Source organism: Heteronotia binoei, chromosome 5, assembly GCF_032191835.1.
Source record: "Heteronotia binoei isolate CCM8104 ecotype False Entrance Well chromosome 5, APGP_CSIRO_Hbin_v1, whole genome shotgun sequence".
Lineage (NCBI taxonomy): Eukaryota > Metazoa > Chordata > Lepidosauria > Squamata > Gekkonidae > Heteronotia > Heteronotia binoei.
The window spans coordinates 3,141,734-3,156,459 of record NC_083227.1 but is presented as its reverse complement, the minus strand read 5'-3'; the positions used below and the strand labels follow the sequence as shown (position 1 = coordinate 3,156,459).

Sequence of the window (14,726 nt, the reverse complement as noted above, 5' to 3'; positions counted from 1 at the left end):
TTTTAAAAAATGCGTTTGGTACGGAAAGCTTGGCCTGTCCAGGGGGTGACATCCTCTTCTGTCTGAGCATGTGCAGAGTGCATCGAGAAGCCCAAACCAGCCTTTGTGAGGCCACCTTTGGGCTCAGCAGGAGGCTAGTTTCATGCCTGGTCCTCAGCCTCCATCCATGGCAGATGCTGCCGAACTCCACGAGGCTTCCATAGATGGGAGTCGGCAAGAGCCAGCCGTCCACATCCCTTCAATCCATAGAATCCTAGCGTTGGAAGGGACCTCCGGGGTCATCTAGTCCAACCCCCCCTGCACAAGGCAGGAAACCCACAAACACCTCCCCCTAAGTTCACAGGATCTTCATTGCTGTCAGATGGCCATCTAGCCTCTGTTAAAAACCTCCAAGGAAGGAGAGCCCACCACCTCCTGAGGAAGCCTGTTCCACTGAGGAACCGCTCTAATGGTCAGGAAGTTCTTCCTGATGTTGAGTCGGAAACTCTTTTGATTTAGTTTCAACCCATTGGTTCTGGTCCGACCTTCTGAGGCCACAGAAAACAATTCCACACCATCCTCTATAGCAGGGGTGGGGAACAGTGGCTCTCCAGGTGTTTTTTGCCTACAACTCCCCATCAGCCCCAGCCATTGGCCATGCTGGCTGGGGCTGATGGAGTTGTAGGCAAAAAACATCTGGAGAGCCACTGTTCCACACCCCTGCGCTATAGGATAGCCCTTCAAGTCTTTGAAGATGGTGATCCTACCACCTCTCAGCCGCCTCCTCTCCAAGCTAAACATCCCCAGCTCCTTCAACCTTTCCTCATAGGACTTGGTCTCCCCCAACCATCTCAGCCTGAGCTGAGGGGGGAAGGGTGGGCTGTCTCTCTCTCATCTCCTTTTGATTTTATTTCAACCCATTGGTTCTGGTCCTACCTTCCCGGGCCACAGAAAACAATTCCACACCATCCTCTCTATGACAGCCCTTCAAGGTCTTAGAATCATAGAATCCTAGAGTTGGAAGGGATCTCTGGGGTCATCTAGTCCAACCCCCTGCACAATGCAGGAAACTCACAAACACCTCCCCCTAAATTCACAGGATCCGCATTGCTGTCAGATGGCCATCTAGCCTCTGTTTAAAAACCTCCCAGGAAGGAGAGCCCACCACCTCCCAAGGAGGAAGCCTGTTCCACTGAGGAATCGCTCTAACGGTCAGGAAGTTCTTCCTAATGTTGAGCTGGAAATTCTTTTAATTTCAACCCGTTGGTTCTGGTCCGACCTTCCGGGGCCACAGAAAACAATTCCACACCATCCTCTAGATGAGAGCCCTTCAAGTACTTGAAGATGGTGATCCTATCACCTCTCAGCCGCCTCCTCTCCAGGCTAAACATCCCCAGCTCCTTCAACCTTTCCTCAGAGGACTTGGTCTCCAGACTCCCCCCCCACCCACTACCTCAGCCTGAGCCGAGGGGGGAACGGTGGGCTGTCTCTCTCATCTCCTTTAGATTTAATTTCAACCCATTGGTTCTGGTCCTATCTTCTGAGGCCACAGAAAACAATTCCACCCCATCCTCTCTATGACAGCCCTTCAAGTCCTCGAAGATGGTGATCCTATCACCTCTCAGCCGCCTCCTCTCCAGGCTAAACATCCCCAGCTCCTTCACCCTTTCCTCATAGGACTTGGTCCCCAGGGGAAGCCATACTCTTAGTCCTGCAGGGTGGCTTGTTTCCACCAGCGGATGGAGAAAGGGCGCAGCACGGGTCACACCAGAAGCAGCCTGCCCTCTTTGTGGGCCAGGGAAGCCAAGCTTCCCCCCCCCCAGCGCCCACAGGCAAGAACCTGGTCTCCCTGCCTCCCCCTGCAGGCCGCTTCGTCCACCCTCCCTTCCTGGGGGAGGGGCTGCTGTGCCCAGCTCTTGTGCAGGGTGGGAGAGTGGAACGTGGAACAGAGCAGGAACCTGCCCACTGTGGCTGCTGAAGGAAGCCACCCACCAGGTAGAGGGGGGAGGTGGGCGGGGGCTTCTCTGTGCCACCTGAGAAACGCCTGTGACGCTGTCTTCGGCTGAATCAGGCCCCTGAGGGTCCTTCAAGGGGTCTCAGGCAGGGGTCTTTCCCATCACCTCCTCTGCAGCCCTTGGAACTGGAGAGGGGGCTGGGAATCAAACTTGGGATCTTCTGCATGCAAAGCGGATGCTCTCCCGCTGAGCCATGTTTCCCCCGTCCCCAGCACAGTGCATGCTCTACCACAGACCCTCCCCACCCCACCCCACGTGCTGCTTTTTCTCACAGGTTCTCATCCCAAGGAAGTGCTTCTTTAGGGGGATTTTCTCCTCCAAGAGCGAGGAGGGCAGCAGCAGAGTGGAAGAAGATGATTGTAGATTTATACCCCGCCCTTCTCTCTGAATCAGAGTTTCAGAGCAGCTCACAATCTCCTTTATCTTCTCCCCCCACAACAGACACCCTGTGAGGTGGGTGGGGCTGAGAGAGCTCTCCCAGAAGCTGCCCTTTCAAAGACGACGTCTGCCAGAGCTATGGCTGACCCAAGGCCATTCCAGCAGGTACAAGTGAAGGAGTGGGGAATCAAATCCGGTTCTCCCAGATAGGAGAGCTCTGGCTGACCCAAGGCCATTCCAGCAGCTGCAAGTGGAGGAGTGGGGAATCAAATCCGGTTCTCCCAGATAGGAGAGCTCTGGCTGACCCAAGGCCATTCCCACAGCTGCAAGTGGAGGAGTGGGGAATCAAACCCAGTTCTCCCAAATAAGAGAGCTCTGGCTGACCCAAGGCCATTCCAGCAGCTGCAAGTGGAGGAGTGGGGAATCAAACAGGGTTCTCACAGATAAGAGAGCTCTGGCTGAACCAAGGGCATTCCAGCAGCTGCAAGTGGAGGAGTGGGGAATCAAACCTGGTTCTCCCAGATAAGGGAGCTATAGCTGACCCAAGGCCATTCCAGCAGCTGCAAGGGGAGGAGTGGGGAATCAAACCCCGTTCTCCATATAAGAGTCTGCACACTTCACCACTATACCAAACTGAAGCCATTTCCTGCCAGCGGTTAGGAGGCCTATCGAATTGACCCAACTTTATTTCAGACAAACAGCGCACTAACATCTACAGAGTAACGTACAGCTCCACACACCCCGCTGGGCACAGTCCTCGGGAGGGGGGGGAGGGAATCCGGAGGAAGGCTCAGGCTTTGACAGCCCCCTTGGCCTGGGACTTCTGGAACTCCTGCTGCAGCCGCGCCAAGCTCTCCCGGTGCTGCTCCGACTTCTTCTCGTACTCCTGCATCTGGGCCTCGTACCGCTTGCTGCAAGAGAGAGAAGAGACTGCAGCCGCGTTGGCACCAACAGGAAACTGGAGGGGGTTGAGCCTACATGAATATCCCCAGAACTGCACTGGCCAGATCTGACCAGGGCTCCAGCTCAGCTGGCATCGGGTCTAAGCTCACCTGCTTACGGGAAACGCACAGACCAGAGAAAGGAAACGGCTTCATAAGAACAAAAGAGAAGCCCTGTTGGATCAGGCCAATGGCCCATCCAGTCCAACACTCTGTGTCACATAAGAACATAAGAGAAGCCATGTTGGATCAGGCCAATGGCCCCTCCAGTCCAACACTCTGTGTCACATAAGAACATAAGAGAAGCCATGTTGGATCAGGCCAATGGCCCATCCAGTCCAACACTCTGTGCCACATAAGAACAGAAGAGAAGCCATGTTGGATCAGGCCAATGGCCCCTCCAGTCCAACACTCTGAGTCACATAAGAGAAGCCATGTTGGATCAGGCCAATGGTCCCTCCAGTCCAACACTCTGAGTCACATAAGAGAAGCCATGTTGGATCAGGCCAATGGCCCCTCCAGTCCAACACTCTGTGTCACATAAGAACATAAGAGAAGCCCTGTTGGATCAGGCCAATAGCCCATCCGGTCCAACCCTCTGTGTCACATAAGAACAGAAGAGAAGCCATGTTGGATCAGGCCAATGGCCCCTCCAGTCCAACACTCTGAGTCAAATAAGAGAAGCCATGTTGGATCAGGCCAATGGGCCATCCAGTCCAACACTCTGAGTCACATAAGAGAAGCCATGTTGGATCAGGCCAATGGTCCCTCCAGTCCAACACTCTGAGTAACATAAGAGAAGCCCTGTTGGATCAGGCCAATGGCCCATCCGGTCCAACACTCTGTGTCACATAAGAACATAAAAGAAGCCATGTTGGATCAGGCCAATGGCCCCTCCAGTCCAACACTCTGCGTCACATAAGAACATAAGAGAAGCCCTGTTGGATCAGGCCAATGGCCCCTCAAGTCCAACACTCTGTGCCACATAAGAACATAAGAGAAGCCATGTTGGATCAGGACAATGGCCCCTCCAGTCCAACACTCTGTGTCACATAAGAGAAGCCATGTTGGATCAGGACAATGGCCCCTCCAGTCCAACACTCTGTGTCACATAAGAACATAAGAGAAGCCATGTTGGATCAGGCCAATGGCCCCTCCAGTCCAACACTCTGCGTCACATAAGAACATAAGAGAAGCCCTGTTGGATCAGGCCAATGGCCCCTCCAGTCCAACATTCTGTGTCACATAAGAACATAAGGGAAGCCATGTTGGATCAGGCTAATGGCCCATCCAGTCCAACACTCTGTGTCACATAAGAACATAAGAGAAGCCCTGCTGGATCAGGCCAATGGTCCCTCCAGTCCAACACTCTGTGTCACATAAGAACATAAGAGAAGCCATGTTGGATCAGGCCAATGGCCCCTCCAGTCCAACATTCTGTGTCACATAAGAACATAAGGGAAGCCATGTTGGATCAGGCCAATGGCCCATCCAGTCCAACACTCTGTGTCACATAAGGGAAGCCATGTTGGATCAGGCCAATGGCCCATCCAGTCCAACATTCTGTGTCACATAAGAACATAAGAGAAGCCATGTTGGATCAGGCCAATGGCCCATCCAGTCCAACACTCTGGTCACACAGTGGCCAAAAAACCCCCAGGGGCCATCAGGAGGTCCACCAGCAGAGCCAGGACACTAGAAGTCCTCCCACTGTTGCCCCCGCAAGCACCAGGAATACAGAGCATCGCTGCCCCAGACCGTTCCAATAATATGCTGTGGCCAGTAGCCACTGATGGACCTCTGCTTCATATACTTATCCAGTCCCCTCTTGACGCTGTCTATACTTCCTTGTCTATTGCACTTCTGTCATACGCTACCTCTGGACATGGAGGTTCTGTACAGTTCCTGGAGGGCAACAGGCCTAATTCTTTTTTTTTTTTAACAGTATCTAAGCTGAAAGTAATTTTTTTTTTAACATTCTCTCTTATTTTATTTTATTTCCTTTCCATTTGTATCCCGCCCATTCTAAACTGAAAGCATTTCCGTAATCCAAGGAGGCGGGGATTTCTGCTCCGGACTACCCGCACAGGCCTTGCCCGGCTGACGCCCCACCCCCCGGCCAAACTTGCTACAGCTACACTGCCCACTCCAGCCTCCTTGGAAGGGAGGTGCCAACCATCTCTAGGGCCGAGCAGCGCAACATCGTCTACCCCACCCCGCTGTTTGCTCAGGACCTGCTGGGCGGCTTGGCCGTTCCGGGCTGCTGATTGCACCGTAGAAAAGCCTGTCCTGGTCTTTAGCGCAGCTCAGAATGGCTGGCTGTCGGTGCCCCCCCAACCCCTGTAGTGGCCATCTCCCCCCCCCAGAGCCCAGAACCCCCACGCATCCAAGCAAACCCCCAGTCACTGTCCCCCACCCCTTGAGCTGGGTTCACAGGCCGTGAAGAAGAGTCGGTTTTTATGTCCTGCTTTTCTCTACTTTCAAAAGCGACTCAAAGCGCCCGACAATTACCTCCCCTTCGTCTCCCCACCACAGGCAACTTGGGAGAGAGGCAGGTGCACCTGAGAAAACTGGAACTGGCCTAAGGTCACCCAGCGAGCTTCAGGTGGTGGAGGAGTGGGAGGTTAAGCCGCCCTGAGCCCGCTTTGGTGGGGTAGAGCGGGATATAAATCAAATAAAATGAAAATGAAATGAACAGCAGTGACCAGCATAGACTCCGCCACCCCTAACTGCACTGGTAAGAAGTACTCCCATAGAGACGCTCATGGGAAAGAGATTAAAACCCTCCAAGGAAGGAGAGCCCACCACCTCCCAAGGAGGAAGCCTGTTCCACTGAGGAACCACTCTAACGGTGAGGAATCCTAGAGTGGGAAGGGAGCTCCAGGGTCATCTAGACCAACCCCCTGCACAATGCAGGAAACTCACAAACACCTCCCCCTAAATTCACAGGATCTTCATTGCTGTCAGATGGCCATCTAGACTCTGTTTCAAAACCTCCAAGGAAGGAGAGCCCACCACCTCCCAAGGAGGAAGCCTGTTCCATTGAGGAACCGCTCTAATGGTCAGGAATCATAAGAGTGGGAAGGGACCTCCAGGGTCATCTAGACCAACCCCCTGCACAATGCAGGAAACTCACAAACACCTCCCCTTAAATTCACAGGATCTTCATCGCTGTCAGATGGCCATCTAGCCTCTGTTTAAAAACCTCCAAGGAAGCAGAGCCCACCACCTCCTAAACTTTTAACATGTTTTAATTGTTTAAACGGTTTTACTGTTTATCTATTGATGCATTGTTGGTTTTAACTGTTTGATATGTTGGAATCCGCCCTGAGCCCTTATGGGAAAGGGCGGAATACAAATCCACAGAAAGAAAGAAAGAAAGAAAGAAAGAAAGAAAGAAAGAAAGAAAGAAAGAAAGAAAGAAAGAAAGAAAGAAAGAAAGAAAGAAAGAAAGAAAGAAAGAAAGAAAGAAAGAAAGAAAGAAAGCCTGTTCCACTGAGGAACTGCCCTAACCGTCAGGAAGTTCTTCCTAATGTTGAGTTGGAAACTCTTTTGATTTAATTTCAACTCATTGGTTCTAGTCCCACTGAGCCACAGCCCTCCCCTTGCTTATCACACTTCCCTTTCTGGTCTCAGATCTGAAAGAATCGTAGAAGGGACCTCCAGGGTCATCTAGTCCAACCCTCTACACTATGCAGGAAATTCCCAAGTATCTCCCTGCCACACGCACACCCAGTGAGCCCAGTAACAACCTCCAGGGTTCCCTGGCCAAACTGGCCAGGAGAAAAACTGTTGCCTGACTCCAGACTGGTGAACAGCATTTCCCTGGGCATGTAAGAAAGGGAAATGAGAACTAAGAAGATGATATTGGATTTATAGGATTTATATCTCATCCTACACTGTGAATCTCAGAGTGGTCACAATCTCCTTTATCTTCTTCCCCCACAACAGACACCCTGTGAGGTGGGTGGGGCTGAGAGAGCTCTTACAGCAGGTGCCTTTTTAAGGACAGCTGTGCAAGAGCTATGGCAGACCCAAGGCCATTCAAACAGGTGCAAGTGGAGGAGTGGGGAATCAAACCCTGTTCTCCCAGATAAGAGAGCTATGGCTGACCCAAAGCCATTCCAGCAGGTGCAAGTGGAGGAGTGGGGAATCAAATCCGGTTCTCCCAGATAAGAGAGCTCTGGCTGACCCAAGGCCATTCCAGCAGGTGCAAGTGGAGGAGTGGGGAATCAAACCCTGTTCTCCCAGATAAGAGAGCTATGGCTGACCCAAAGCCATTCCAGCAGGTGCAAGTGGAGGAGTGGGGAATCAAACCCGGTTCTCCCAGATAAGAGAGCTATGGCTGACCCGAGGCCATTCCAGCAGCTGCAAGTGGAAGAGTGGGGAATCAAACCCGGTTCTCCCCAATAAGAGTGCTATGGCTGACCCAAGGCCATTCCAGCAGGTGCAAGTGGAGGAGTGGGGAATCAAACCTGGTTCTCCCAGATAAGAGAGCTCTGGCTGACCCAAGGCCATTCCAGCAGCTTCAAGTGGAGGAGTGGGGAATCCAACCTGGTTCTCCCAGATAAGAGAGCTCTGGCTGATCCAAGGCCATTCCAGTAGGTGCACGTGGAGGAGTGGGGAATCAAACCCGGTTCTCCCAGATAAGAGAGCTCTGGCTGGCCCGAGGCCATTCCAGCAGCTGCAAGTGGAGGAGTGGGGAATCAAACCCGGTTCTCCCAGATAAGAGAGCTCTGGCTGACCCAAGGCCATCCCAGCAGCTGCAAGTGGAGGAGTGGGGAATCAAACCCGGTTCTCCCAGATAAGAGAGCTCTGGCTGACCCAAGGCCATTCCAGCAGCTGCAAGTGGAGGAGTGGGGAATCAAACCCGGTTCTCCCAGATAAGAGAGCTCTGGCTGACCCAAGGCCATTCCAGCAGCTGCAAGTTGAGGAGTGGGGAATCAAACCCGGTTCTCCCAGATAAGAGAGCTCTGGGTGTCCCAAGGCCATCCCAGCAGCTGCAAGTGGAGGAGTGGGGAATCAAACCCGGTTCTCCCAGATAAGAGAGCTCTGGCTGACCCAAGGCCATTCCAGCAGCTGCAAGTGGAGGAGTGGGGAATCAAACCCGGTTCTCCCAGATAAGAGAGCTCTGGCTGACCCAAGGCCATTCCAGCAGCTGCAAGTGGAGGCGTGGGGAATCAAACCCGGTTCTCCCAGATAAGAGAGCTCTGGGTGTCCCAAGGCCATTCCAGCAGCTGCAAGGGGAGGAGTGGGGAATGAAACCGAGTTCTCCCAGGTAAGAGTCCGCACACTTAATCACTACACCAGACTGGCTCTCAAACTAAGCACCATTGCAACTCTTTCTGCCTTTCTCATCATCGGCCTAAAGTCACAAGATCGGCCTTGCTGTCAAATGGCTACTTAGCCTTTGCTTAAAAGCCTCCAAAGAAGAAAAGTTATGCTGCACTTTAAACTGGGAGCTCCTAAGCAGAGACGGGGGATGAGAGGTGCTGGAGTAGACGGAGCCCCTCTGTGATCCTCGGGGTCTGTCCTTTGATAGGGAGATCTGCAATGATTCCTAGACTGGCCCCCTCCGTGACCTCCCCTTCCCTTCAGGGACTCACATTTCCCCCGCGATGTAGTCCAGCCTTTTCCCCACCGTGGCCTTTGCCTCCTCCATGTCTTGCTTCACCAGCACAGGCCCAATCAGCTTGTAGACGGAGTTAGACGAGTCCAGGAGGTCCAGCTCCTAGAGAAGAGGGGAGAATGCTGTTGGGGAAAAGGAAAGGTCCCCTGTGCAAGCACCAGTCGTTTCCGACTCTGGGGTGACGCTGCTTTCACGGCAGACTTTTTTTACGGGGTAGTTTGCCATTGCCTTCCCCAGTCCTCTACACTTTCCCCCCAGCAAGCTGGGGACTCATTTTACCGACCTCAGAAGGAGAGAAAGCTGAGTCAACCTGGAGCCAGCTACCTGAAAACCCAGCTTCCGCAGGGGATCGAACTCAGGTCGTGAGCAGAGTTTAGGACTGCAGTACTGCAGCTTTACCACTCTGTGCCATGGGGCTCTTAACAAAGGAAAGGTCCCCTGTGCAAGCACCAGTCGTTTCCAACTCTGGGGTGACATCACATCAGGACATTTTCACAGCAGACTTTTGACAGGGTGGTTTGCCGTTCATTGCCTTCCCCAGTCCTCTACACTTTCCCCCCAGCAAGCTGGGGACTCATTTGACCCACTTCGGAAGAATGGAAGGCTGAGTCAATCTCAAGCCGCCTACCTGAACCAGCTTCCACTGGGATCGGACTCAGGTCGTGAGCAGAGGGCTCCGACTGCAGTACTGCAGCTTTACCACTCTGTGCCGCGGGGCTCTTGCAGTTTTCTTAAAGGAAAGGTCCCCTGTGCAAGCACCAGTCGTTTCCGACTCTGGGGTGACGTTGCTTTCACAACGTTTTCACAGCAGACTTTTTTTTTACGGGATGGTTTGCCATTGCTTCCCCAGTCCTCTACACTTTCCCCCCCAGCAAGCTGGGCCCTCATTTGACCGACCTCCGAAGGATGGAAGGCTGAATCAACTTCGAGTCGGCGACCTGAAAACCCAGCTTCCGCCGGGGATCGAACTCAGGTCGTGAGCAGAGCTTAGGACTGCAGCTTTTAACAGTCTGCGCCACGGGGCTCTTCCTGTTGGGTGGGGAGGGGTGTGTGCAAATGCAAGGGATCGGGGCCACAGCAGGGAAGCAACCTTTACCTCCTTCACAATGTTGTTTTCCGTCAGCTGAGCTTCCAGTTTTTGCCGGGAGGTCATGCATTTGCTGAGGTCTGAAACAGATTGAGGGTGGGGGTGGAGGGAATGAGAGACGCTCTTATCAATCCCAGAGGGAGGGCCTCTGCTCCTAAGCCTTGTGCCCAGCGGGAAAAGGGCAGGTGGGCAGCCACCCCTCCTCACAAAACAGCCAGTGAGACACCTGCAACCTCTTCTTCTTCTTCTTCTTCAACCTCTTCTTGGGGAGGGACGGTGGCTCAGCGGTAGAGCATCTGCTTGGGAAGCAGAAAGTCCCAGGTTCAATCCCTGGCATCTCCAAAAAGGGTCCAGGCAAGTAGGCGTGAAAAACCTCAGCTTGAGGCCCTGGAGAGCCGCTGCCAGTCTGAGAAGACAAGACTGACTTTGATGGACAAAAGGTCTGATTCAGTATAAGGCATGTTCATATGTTCTTTCCTTGAGTCTCAGGAATGCCTCCTGGGCTTTTGGGAGGCAGGTTCAGGCGTCTCTTGGTCACGGCTCTAAATGCCCCCAAACGGCTAGAAGCCCCTCCCCTCTCCAATCCTGACCCTCCACCATCTCCAGGTATTTCCGAGCCTGGAGTTGGCAACCCTAGAGGGTTAATAGAATGTTGGGACAGTCCTTAGAGGGAAGGACTAGTGGCCGCCCCCCCTCCCAGCTGCACAGCTCCATTTCTGGCGGGAAGGGGGAGCCAAGGGCAGGAAGGCTGGGGTGGGGGGGAGCCGGTGGTCGGTTACCTTTCTGCAACTGCTGATACTTCTCCAGCTCCCCCTGGAGCTTCTTCTGCAGCGTCTCTGCCATGGCCCCCCCTGCCTGCCTGGGGGGAGAGAGAGAGAGAGAAGAGAGATGCTCAGCTGCCCAAGGAGTGGCAGGGCAGAGGGGGGGGAGGGAGAGGAGAGAAAGCTGCAACCCCCACCCCTTTGCACAAGGGGAGGGGAGATGGGAGGCTGGCATGGGAGGGGGAGAAGGCAGAGAGCTAACCTCCTCGGGAAGTGGTGGGCTCTCCTTCCTTGGAGGTTTTTTGTTGTTGTTTTTAATTAATCAGATTTTTATTAACAGATTTTCCATTTACAATAAAGCACACTGTAATCGATCGCCTGGAATGATGCAGCCTTAGTGAGGACATAATAAAACAAATTTTTAAAAAAAAAACAAAGGAAAAGAAAGTCATCCATAAAACAGAGAGCCAAGTCGTACGATTATACTGAAGAGCATCCAGTGAAAATACATTCTGTTGACGGATTCTACGTAGGAATGTAGGGAGGGACAGTGGCTCAGTGGTAGAGCATCTGCTTGGGAAGCAGAAGGTCCCAGGTTCAATCCCTGGCATCTCCACAAAAGGGTCCAGGCAAATAGGTGTGAAAAACCTCAGCTTGAGACCCTGGAGAGCCGTGCCAGTCTGAGAAGACAATACTGACTTTGATGGACCAAGGGTCTGATTCAGTATAAGGCAGCTTCATATGTTCAATGTACAAAGAACTGTCTCAACATTCTATTAAGAAATCCAGTTCATCAAACTCAACTAATTCGAGCTCACAGTTTTTGTATTCAGACCAGAGGAGAGACAGTGAGCCCAGTACATATTAGAAATAGAGCATATGATGATAAAAAACGTTTTTTTGGGGAGAATATTATGTTGGGTGAGATATTCCACTATTGGGAACCAGAACACAGTAAATTTTTCCTGAGTACGTTCTGTCAGAACATCAGCACTATAAATTGAGATTTTACTTAGTAGGAAATAAATCCACAGTTGGGTTCTCCAAGCATGTATTGAAAGCAGAGTCTTGTCTTTCCTTGGAGGTTTTTCAACAGAGGCTAGATGGCCACCTGACAGCAATGAAGGTCCTGTGAATTTAGGGGGAGCTCTTTGTGAGTTTCCTGCATTGTGCAGGGGGTTGGACTAGATGGCCCTGGAGGTCCCTTCCCAAACTTCTATGATTCTAACAGGCTTCCTCCTAGGGAGGTGGTGGGCTCTCCTTCCTTGGAGGTTTTTCAACAGAGGCTAGATGGCCATCTGACAGCAATGAAGACCCTGTGAATTTAGGGGGAGCTCTTTGTGAGTTTCCTGCATTGTGCAGGGGGTTGGACTAGATGGCCCTGGAGGTCCCTTCCCAAACTTCTATGATTCTAACAGGCTTCCTCCTAGGGAGGTGGTGGGCTCTCCTTCCTTGGAGGGTTTTCAACAGAGGCTAGATGGCCATCTGACAGCAATGAAGACCCTGTGAATTTAGGGGAAGCTCTTTGTGAGTTTCCTGCATTGTGCAGGGGGTTGGACTATATGGCCCTAGAGGTCCCTTCCCAAACTTCTATGATTCTAACAGGCTTCCTCCTCGGGACGTGGTGGGCTCTCCTTCCTTGGAGGTTTTCAACAGAGGCTAGATGGCCATCTGACAGCAATGAAGACCCTGTGAATTTAGGGGGAGGTGTTTGTGAGTTTCCTGCATTGTGCAGGGGGTTGGACTAGACGACCCTGCAGGTCCCTTCCAACTCTATGATTCTATAAGGCTGCAATCCCCACCCCACTGAACAAGGGAAGAGGGTTGCGGGGGGGGGGGGGGAGACTGCAACGCCCACCCCAGCCCATAAGGGGAGGCTGACGTGGGAGGTGGCAGAAGGCTGCAGTCCCCACCCCATTGCACAAGGAAAGGGGGTTGGGAGGAAGGCTGCAAGCCCCGCCCCACTGCACAAGATAGGGTTGCCAAGTCCAATTCAAGAAATATCCGGGGACTTTGGGGGTGGAGCCAGGAGACTTTGGGGGTGGAGGCAGGAGCAGGGTCTGACAAGCATCACGAATTCTGGCCATCACATTTAAAAAGACGGGAGGGACGGTGGCTCAGTGGTAGAGCATCTGCTTGGGAAGCAGAAGGTCCCAGGTTCAATCCCCGGCATCTCCAAAAAAGGGTCCAGGCAAAATGGTGTGAAAAACCTCAGCTTGAGACCCTGGAGAGCGGCTGCCAGTCTGAGAAGACAAGACTGACTTGGATGGACTGAGGGTCTGATTCAGTATAGGGCAGCTTCATATGTTCAATCATATGTTCAATGTTCAAAAGCCCACACACCTTTTCAGCGCCTTCCCTCCATCGGAAACAACCAAGGATAGGGGCACTTTCTTTGGGGGCTCATAGAATGGGACCCCCTGGTCCAATCGTTTTGAAACTTGGAGGGCATTTTGAGGAGAGCCGTCAGACGCTATGCTGAAAATTTGGCGCCCCTGCCTCAAAACGCAGCCCCTCCAGAGCCCCAGATACCCACAGACCAATTCTCCATCGTACCCTATGGGGAATCGGTCCCCATCTCCCTTCCCTCCCCCCCCCCTCTCTGATGACCCTGAGGCAGGGAGGGGGGCCTCCAACCCGGGGGATCCCCTGCCCCCACCTGGGGATTGGCAACCCTAGCACAAGGAGAGGCTGGTGGGTGGGTGTGGGGGGAGAAGGCTGCAACCCCCAGGCGCCCCCTCCCCACGTCGCCATGGAGACCTCGCCTGCTCACACTCACACACACACGTACCGGTCCCCTCCGCCGCAGCCCAACGACGCACAGCCTAGAGAAACGGGACCGGAAGTGGCGAGGAAAGGGCTCAGACGTCACTTCCGCCCGGGGAGGGTGCCTGGGCGGGGCCGGAGGGGTGGGCGGGGCCACAGCGCTGGGGAGGGCGGTTCCTAGGACAGGCAGCTGATTTAATGAGGGTTGCCAAACTCCTAAAGGGCGGAGCAGTTTTTTGCGTTGGATTCTCTGATCTGGTCTTATTTTGCAGGCTTGTCTTCTGCAGAGTTTATTGACCAGTGTGCGGTTCCATCTGACGGCACAGGACTGAACAGAGATGCTGTTGGGTTATTTTTTTTTTTTTAATCTCGTTATAGATGCTAAACCCACCTTCACCAAGCAGGGCGATATAGCCACAGTATCCCAATGTATTTCTCTTTTAGGATAGTGCATCAGAATGGACATTCGAAGCTGACTTATACTGAATCAGACCGTCGGTCCATCAAAGTCAGTCTTGTCTACTCAGACTGGCAGCCGCTCTCCAGGGTCTCAAGCTGAGGTTTTTCACGCCTACTTGCCTGGACCCTTTTTTGCAGATGCCAGGGATTGAACCTGGGACCTTCTGCTTACCAAGCAGATGCTCTACCACTGAGCCACTGTCCCTCCCCTAAAGTCAGTCTTGTCTACTCAGACCGGCAGCGGCTCTCCAGGGTCTCAAGCTGAGGTTTTTCACACCTATTTGCCTGGACCCTTTTTTGGAGATGCCAGGGATTGAACCTGGAACCTTCTGCTTACCAAGCAGATGCTCTACCACTGAGCCACTGTCCCTCCCCTAAAGTCAGTCTTGTCTACTCAGACCGGCAGCGGCTCTCCAGGGTCTCAAGCTGAGGTTTTTCACGCCTACTTGCCTGGACCCTTTTTTGGAGATGCCAGGGATTGAACCTGGGACCTTCTGCTTACCAAGCAGATGCTCTACCACTGAGCCACTGTCCCTCCCCTAAAGTCAGTCTTGTCTACTCAGACCGGCAGCGGCTCTCCAGGGTCTCAAGCTGAGGTTTTTCACACCTATTTGCCTGGATCCTTTTTTGGAGATGCCAGGGATTGAACCTGAGACTTTCTGTTTACCAAGCAGATGCTCTACCACTGAGCCACTGTCCCTCCCAAAAGAA

At 52.9% G+C, this 14,726-nt stretch overlaps 1 protein-coding gene across 1 annotated transcript; it reads right to left on the bottom strand.

Moving 5' to 3' along the window:
* Positions 1-3,028: 3,028 nt before the first annotated feature.
* On the bottom strand, positions 3,029-10,905 carry PFDN6 (prefoldin subunit 6). Its single transcript, XM_060238951.1, has 4 exons — positions 10,809-10,905; positions 10,039-10,109; positions 8,920-9,044; positions 3,029-3,283 (listed from the first exon to the last, which is right to left on the bottom strand). The coding sequence occupies exons 1-4, from the start codon at positions 10,870-10,872 to the stop codon at positions 3,163-3,165; spliced, it is 381 nt and encodes a 126-aa protein (XP_060094934.1). The 5' UTR covers positions 10,873-10,905; the 3' UTR covers positions 3,029-3,162.
* Positions 10,906-14,726: the final 3,821 nt, after the last annotated feature.